The following is an 8,067-nucleotide window of genomic DNA, read 5'->3' on the forward strand; positions in this document are numbered from 1 at the left end:
GCGGCAGGTTTTAGGCATCACGAGCAGCTCTGGTGCTTGTGGAAGAGGAAGGCTTAGCGCCCCGCTTGGGTACCGACCACGGGGCGGGTGGTGCAGGGTGCAGGCATGTCCTGATGGGGCTGCTCTGGGGTGTTCACAGACGTCTGAATTTTGGGGAGCGATTCTTGTATTCAGGCTGTGTTTTGGCTAGTGTAGCTCTGCCAGACTTGCACGGAGCCCTGCTCGCTTTCCTCTAGTGTGACTGCAGCGTTTAGCCCCTGACGTGTGGTTTGGGAACCATCTCCAGCTCATTGTCTCTCTCTGTCCGTTGAAGCCCACACAGACCTGTAAGCCTCTGGAGCTCTGGGAGCAGCTGTACCGGATCGGAAGATGTCAAGGATTTGGAGCATTTTATTCCTTGGCGGCTGGCTGGTGTGGTCAGGAGGAGCTGCTGGCCCGGGAGCTGTCATCAGGATCGATCTTGGAACGATAGACCGCGGTAAGCGCTCAGCCATGTTAGTGTCCGTGTGTGGACACGAGTCTGTCCGTCTGTGCAGACAAGCGGGCAGCAGTGCACCGGCTGCGTTGCAGCGAGGAAGCCGCCTTTCACTGCTGCACAGCCTGCATCCCCGAGCGCATCCCTGAGCACATCCCCAGCTGCTGAGTGCCGCTGGCCGGGCGGGCTCTGGGCACTGCGCTTCATCCGCAGCAGGAGCCGCTTCCTTGCGATCTGCACGTCCCGTGTGGGGCACAGCAAGCGGGACCCTGCGGCTGTGACACCGCGATGTGGGCACGCGGGTTGTCTCGCCGGTGTGCGGTACGTTAAGGTGGGAACCTGAAAATGCACCCCGTGTCTCATGTCTAAAATCGCAAGGGGTGCACAGCAAGCGCCCGCCGAGCTCCAGCCATTTCCCGGGGACGGCAGAGGTTGCTGATAATCTGAATTTACAGCATGAGAAGCGTCCTGATGGTGCCTCTGTGCGTTGGAATGGGAATATGTTAATAACGATGTTTTATAGGGTACGGTGGGGAGTGCCGAGTCCCCTCACCCTCTGGCACAGGCTCCTCCCTGGGGGTTTTGTGCTAAACTCCTCGTCCTGTGCGTGTCTTCCAGCGGTCTCCACTGTGCTGAATGAGAGTGATGTTCTGCAGAAAATGGCAGAGGAAGCCGCAAAAAAAAAAGCCAAACGCCAAACCCATCAAAGGCATCTCGGGGTGAGTGATGATCAGCAGCATTACACCACGAGTCTGAACCTGGGAATGAGAAAATAAAAGCAGAAGGTTGGGAAGTGTCAGCCTGGAGGCAGAAACGAATCACTCCCCGCTAACAAGTGTGATATTAAAGCCAGTGATTTTCTGCATGGTTGTGTCTACAAATACATGGAGACACTATAACTTAAAGGCAACAAAGCGCGTCGGCTCCTGCTTCAGCGCCGGCTGGGGACTGCTGCAGTGGCTCTGCGGCGCCGGGGGGGGTTTGCTCTCAAAGCTGGGGGTACCTGGCTTTTGTCAATAATATCCTGAGGGAACCCCAGAATTTCTGGGGGATCAGAGCTGGCCCTCCATCCTGCAGATTCGTGCTGGGTGAAAGCATGGAGACGTTTTGAATGCCGAAACTGCCCCCCCCCCCAATTTTTTCAAAATTAAACTGTGCAATCTTTTTGTTAGGAAGAAACATGTTTCTAAATTTAAAAGTGGTTTTAGATGGAAAGTTGAAACAAGAAGTGGAAGAATAAAGATGGTGATGGCAATATCAGTGACAGGCGACTTTGATGTAAGCAGCTCAACCTGGCTGCTCTGCGGGCTCCTCTTTCCCAGCTCTTTTCTTCTGGTTTTTTTCTGCAGGCTGAAAGTGAAAGATCTCTGTCCCCCAGTGATATCACTCACGCTCTCGCCGGGCTCGGGGCTCTTCATGGCCGTCTTAATCCAAATGACCATCACTGGGAAAAGGTGAGCGGGAGCCGGCGGCTGCGGGGAGAGCCACTGGCAGGGCTGGGGTGGGCTGGCTCGCTGCCGGGGCTTTGCCCTGCGGTGACCGAGCTTTGCTCTGAGCAGCTTTATAGGAGGAAACATGGAAATGGCTCTGGCCGCAAACCTGACGACCAGCAGCCGGCTGTGGCAGGACGCTGCGGGCATCCCCAGGCTCAGCTGCAGGAACTGCCACGTCGCTCTCGTCAGCGTTAAAACCAACCTCCCCAGCAGGTGAGTCCCAAAGGACAACATCAATGATCTGCCAATATTAATAATTCCTAAGGGGTAGGTAACGGCGTTGTTAAATCTTTCAGTTTCCAGGTTTGGATTTCTACAGAACACAAATACTTTTCACTGTTCATTTTTTCCACTAAGAAAAGCAAAATGTTTTATGGACAAATTCAGGCCAGCTCTACCTGTGCTATTCCATGCAATGTTCATCTTTGGCATCAGTCCTCATTTAAGTGCTGTACTCCTGCGATATCAGGGCTTCTTTCAGGCGTGGAAACCTTTAGCTTTGTTTAAAGCCAGAAGATGGCATTCTTGAGAAAAGGTTTGTAAAGAGAGGAAACATCTTTTATTAGACATTAGGCATATTTTGGGCTAATCCATACCAGATATAGGTTTCTTTAGCGCTTGACTTCCTTGGCTTTTGATCTTTAGTAAATAATTGTTGCTATGTGCATAACGGCTGGGTCGGCTGACATGTTGTCTCTGCCCAGCATGCTGCCCAAAGTGATGAGCAAGTTTCTGGACAGCACCCTTCAGAAAGTGCTGCCAGGTCTGGTAAGTTCGATCCTCCTCCCATCCTTGTTTCCCGGAGATCACCTCCTCCTCCTCACCGCGCCGTAACAGGTTTCACAGTTTTGCCCCACAAAGGAGCTTGCAGCCTGGTAAAAGGGAACATGTCAAGCAATTACTGGTTTTATGCAGCCAACGCCCGCAGCAAAGGCACTGTCGCTGCCTAAAGCCTCCTTGTCCCAGCCCGGTGGTTAGGGATGCGATGCTCGAACAGAGCTGATCTGGATGGCGAGCATGCTTGCTCCTAAAGGCTTGTCAAAGGGCAGACTTGCAGCCTCTTAACATGTGTCGCAAAGTCGGTCTGGTTTAGTCAGGTATCGGGGGGGGGGGTCTGGCCCTGTTCTTCGCTCATCTTAAGGCAGGTTTACTCCAGAATAACCTAATTCAACCAGGGACAGAGAAAACTAAGGCCAGCCCTTGTCTGGGTAATTAATAGCAGAAGGTCCTGGCGCTTCAGGGCGGGAGTTGCGCTGGTCTGGCAGCCACAAAGCTCTGCTCCCACCAGAAGCCTCCGTGCAAGGTTTTCTCACAACTTTCTTCTCACCCTACAGCTGTGTCCAGCTGTCGATGCAGTGCTCAACCTTGTGAATGCAAAATTCACCACCCTGACTTGTAAGTTGGCATCCATCCATCCATCCATCCGTCTCCTTCCCTTCCGCTGGCAAGGAGAAAGCACGGATCTGTCACCGAGGATAGACAATCTCCTGAGCCCTGACTAGGACCAGGCGGGGACAAACCCCGATGGGGGCCACACAAATATCCACCCCCTCCTCGGTGCAGATTCGGGAGTGCCTGGCACCACAGAGGCCGGCAGGGAGGCAGGAGCCCACCGAAGCTGTAAATGGCACGTGGCACTGGTGAACCAGCGGTTTGGCGCTGGTGAGCGCTCTCCCCGCGGCGCAGAGCGTACACCTTCTGGTTAAGCATCCCGCTTTGCTTCCCCGCAGCCGAGATCCCTCTTGGGAGTGCTGGGACCCTCCAGTACGCTTTGCTGAACCCCCCACTGACGAGTGAAACTTTCATAGAGCTGGATTTGAAGGTGAGTGCTGCTGCCTGGCGCCGGGCCTTGGAGCGGTGATGTTTCTGACATCCATTTGCTCAGAGGTGTTGTCCTGCTCAGCCTTGGGCAGCAGAGGCTTTGGAAGGGGTGCAGACATGTGCTGGTTGTAGTGTATCACCGAACCGCCTCCTCAGCTCACTGTTTTCTATGGAGTTTATCGCTCCGTTTCCGTTGCTGAGACTAGAGAGCAAAGCGTCCAGTACCTTGTACCTGGTCCAAATGCAAATCCTGGAAATGGACCTGTGCTCTCTGACATGGCTCTTCTTACTGGTCCTTTTAGACCGTTCTCCACCAAAAGGAGGGAAAGGAGGTTGACCTTCCCATGGACCAACCAGCTCTTGCTTCTCTGCCACCAAAGAGGGATGCTGCTACCCAGCTCATCCTGTCTGCAAACTTTTTGAGTGCTGAGCTCTCTGTTCTGCAGACATCCTTCAACCTGGACATCAGCAACAACATGGTGGGTGGTTTGGGCTTGAGATTTTCCTCAAGAGACCACTAAAGAAATCTACACCCATGTTCAAGGCAGATCCATGTGCTGCCTATGCCTCTTCCCTTCCCCATGTTAAACTCCCCCCCACCCAAGTGAGTTCATTAAGTCCGTGCCCCGTGACATTTTCTCAACAGGTTCTTGGGCTTCCCCCACTGGTGACCACGATGCTTGGAACCCTCATCCCCGAGGTAGGTGGACTTTGCCTGATCCTACCGGTCTGTGGGTTGTCTCAGGCTACTTATGGCAGCAGATAAAGCTGCTCTCCATTCACAAAGACATGCTGGGAACCTTTTCCCCAAGGTTAAACTGGTGCTCTCTTTATTTTATTAGTAAAACTTTTATTAATAAGATTATTTAAGGGACATATTACTGAGCAGTATAGACCAGCTTGACTGACTCCCACTGACTTTGGTGGATGTCACCGATGCTCAGCACCCACCAGGATAATCCCCAGAGCAGTGAACTGGGAAGGGAAGGGAATGTCACCCCTTTGCTTCGACTCTCCACAGATTTCCAGGGTGCTGCCTCCATCACAGCCAGTGGTGATTGAAATGCGAGAAGCAAAAGCACCAGTGGTGACCATAACCCCGGACAAAAGCTTTGTGCAGCTCTTCAGCACCGCCGAGTTTTGGGTTTCCCCTTCAGAGACTGCTCCCGAATCCCTCTTTGTCCTGGATGTTGTGAGTTGAAGCCTTTTGCAGTTGGCAAGGGCTGAACGTGGTTGCCCCTGCCCCGAGCCAGCAAACCCGCACCGACACCAGAGCGAGAGATGCAGGACAGCGGGCAGGGACGTCTGTCAGGAAGATGCCTGGCCAGGGGGTCCTGCGGGGCTGGAGTGGTCGGGGGGAGCAGGGTCCTGGTGAGGACTCCCTTTCCTTTTCCCCTCGCAGCACAGCGACCTGGAGGCGCAGTTTGCCATTGCAGAAGAAAAGCTGCGGCTCTCCCTCACTCTGCAAAGGTAACGCGGCTGCTGGTCCCCAGTGCCACCACCAGCAGAGTGACAGTCCCTGGGCTGCTGGGGAGGCCACACGCTGCATCTCACCCGTGCGTTTTCAGAAGGAACCTTTGCTGTCTCTGCATGATGTTTTTACAGTTTATACTAACAGCTATTTAAAAATAGATGAGGGTCAACGTGACGTAATCCAGCTGACCTAAAACCTGTTTGGGTTTTTTGCTCTTTAACTTTGAAGAGCTGAAGTTGGTTCAGGATGGAGAAAACGCTCTCGGTGGGAAGCAGCCCCTTCCTGGAGGGAGGCTGGCGGAGCCGCGGCACCTCCGGTGCAAGGGGGAGGTTTGCTGGAGGCCAAGATCTGGGCGAGGAGTCTGCTGAGGGTGACGGGACTGGGGGGCTGCGGGAGGTGAATGATGCTGTGCCTTTCCTCTCCCTGCAGTCTGCCTCGGGTGGCCTTGGCTTCTCCTCCCTTGGGACGTTTGACGTGAGTTGGGCGGTCTGTGCCGTGCGTGGGGCTGGGGTTGCCGCTCTGAATCTCCGCGCTGGCGGCTTGCGTAACGCCGTACCAGGAATTCGCTCCCTGGAGCCCTGTCCTGCTGCTTTCATTATCAATAACAGATTTGTTAAAAAAAAAAAAACCAAACAACAAAAAAACCCTAAAGTGAATGCTGAAGATAGAAATGTTATTTCAAGGAATAACATTTCAAGGAATAACATTTCAAGGAATAACAAATGACAAATCAACTGCCAAAACCATTTGCCCACAGGCAGGAATGCTCTGGAAGGGGTCCCTGCTCAAAACGCACCGTGCTCATTCGGGGGAGAGTTTTGGCCACGAGTAACTCTCCCCGGTGCGGCAGCGGTGGGGTGGGAGCGTGGGCTGGGCTGGGCTGGGCTGAGGTGGTGTGGGCTGGATGTTCAATCTCCTCATCTCCCTCTAATCCTGATGCCGAGATAGAGACGCTTGGGAGGGCGAGTGCTGACAGCATCCGTCTTGCAGCAGGGCTTTGGGCTGCGAGGAGGGTGCCTGGGTGCCCGGCACCGACTGCAGGGCAGAGCGCAGAGTGCTGCTGGGGCTGGGAACAGTCTCATCTGGGGCAGTTTTCATGGAAATTTAGAATTTTTCAAATGTTCCCATTCTGCTCGGGGGACCTTTGCAGTTTTCCTGCGATTGGGGAGGGCGCTGGATGAATCGGTGGGGTGAGCCCGGCGGAGGTGGCTGCTGGCACACAGAGCGATGAGTGGTTTACACCACTTCTCTGTGTTTCAGGAGCTGCCGCTGAAAGGAGTTTTGGCAGATATTATTCATGTGGCTTATGTGCCATCGATCAACAGTAAGCACGGCTACGGCTTCATCTGAGGATTTGCTATCTGCACAGGGGAAGCAGTTCTCATTTCTTTTCCTATAGACAGTTATCTTTTTTTTTGGAAATGGCATTGCCTGGCTGACCTTGCATGCTTTTCCTGCCCTCAAGGCTGTGAGTGACTCTGCCAGGAAAATCGCTTGCCAGGGATTTTGCACCCAGGGGGTTTGCAGTGGGAGCTGGAGGAGGGCAATGCCTCCCAGCCGGGGCTCCGGCATGCCCACTCCTTCACAGGCAGGAGAGATCTGCCCACACAGGACAGATCCACTGCAAAGGATGCAGGCTTCTCCTCTGAAGCCTCTTTGAACATTGTTCCTGTTCTCAAAATCAAAACCACTAGCCGTGAACAACTGGGAACAGTTTTCATAAGATCTTTGCCTTTCTGAAGTCTCCAAAAATTGACACCTCCCTCTTTACCATGCCTGAAAACAGCCAAAGCGTCAGTATAAAAATGCCTGCCGCGGCCGGAGCGCCTCTGACAGCGGCTCCCACTCGTTCCAGGGGTGCTGCGTGGAGGGGTCCCCCTGCCCGACCTGCTGGGCATCACCTACCGTTGGGCGAACATCAGCGGGTTCGAGGTAGGCACCGCGAGGCTACTCGCGTGGTGCTTTTGCTGTGTCATCCCTGGAGTTAGTGCCGTTAGTCCGTCACATCTGAGCACGGAAGCAGCTGCTAAATCCTGCCCGTGTGCTTTTTATTTTCAAATCTGCAGAATGCTCTAGTGCTGGACGTGCCCGTCACGGAGACCTGAGGCGTGGGGAGGTACGGCTGCAACCCGCCCGCTGCTGCCGGGACCTAGCAGGACCGGGTGGGAGAGGGAGCAGCAAGGGTGCTGGGGTTCCTGGGGCGTTTCTTCCTCTTTCCTTGACTTTTCAGTAGTTTGACTCCACAAGCTGAAATAAAAAGACCCCGCCACCCCATGACGAGACTCTGGCCCGCCCTGCGTCCAGTGGAGCCAGCTGGGCACATGTGGGCAGAGGTCGTATTATGGTCCCTAAGTAAATCACATTTGCAACAGAAACAGCACGTGCACCAGCACGCTGCAGGCAGCAGCGTGGGCTGCCATCGGGGTGCAGCACCCACATCTCCTGCAGGAGCGGGGTGCCAGAAGGGGACCCCCCTGCTCCCGGGGTGCATGTGCTGCGAGAGGAGGGGAGTGTGTCTGCAGTTGTGTAGGGGGGGATTAGGGGTTCTCAGAATGAGTTCGAGATGGGCATTTAGACATCTCCATGTGTTTTTTAATATTTCAGAAGTGCCTAGCATCGGGGTTTATCAGCTGCATTGCAGATATTGATCCCAAGCGTATAGTTCACTGATTGCTGGATAATTACCTGTCATTAGTAAGTCAATAAACAGCTTTGATCCTGATTTCATCGAGCTGACATGATTTGCACATTTTTCCTGGTGACAGGTAGCTGGTGCAGAATTAAGGATATCTTTGAAAAGATCG

The 8,067-nt window shown here is 53.8% G+C and overlaps 1 protein-coding gene across 1 annotated transcript; it reads left to right on the forward strand.

The window, feature by feature from the left end:
• The first annotated feature begins 369 nt into the window (after positions 1-369).
• Positions 370-7,368, forward strand: LOC127023504 (BPI fold-containing family B member 6-like). The gene is given in 16 exon segments (XM_050907619.1): positions 370-478; positions 1,094-1,164; positions 1,166-1,194; positions 1,825-1,929; positions 2,035-2,181; positions 2,673-2,736; positions 3,303-3,363; positions 3,699-3,790; positions 4,092-4,268; positions 4,436-4,489; positions 4,811-4,981; positions 5,192-5,259; positions 5,509-5,737; positions 6,524-6,587; positions 7,119-7,195; positions 7,330-7,368. Coding segments are annotated over 16 exon segments (1,557 nt in total).
• The last annotated feature ends 699 nt before the right edge of the window (positions 7,369-8,067 follow it).

Source organism: Gymnogyps californianus, chromosome 17, assembly GCF_018139145.2.
Source record: "Gymnogyps californianus isolate 813 chromosome 17, ASM1813914v2, whole genome shotgun sequence".
In the NCBI taxonomy this organism is placed as follows: Eukaryota; Metazoa; Chordata; class Aves; order Accipitriformes; family Cathartidae; genus Gymnogyps; species Gymnogyps californianus.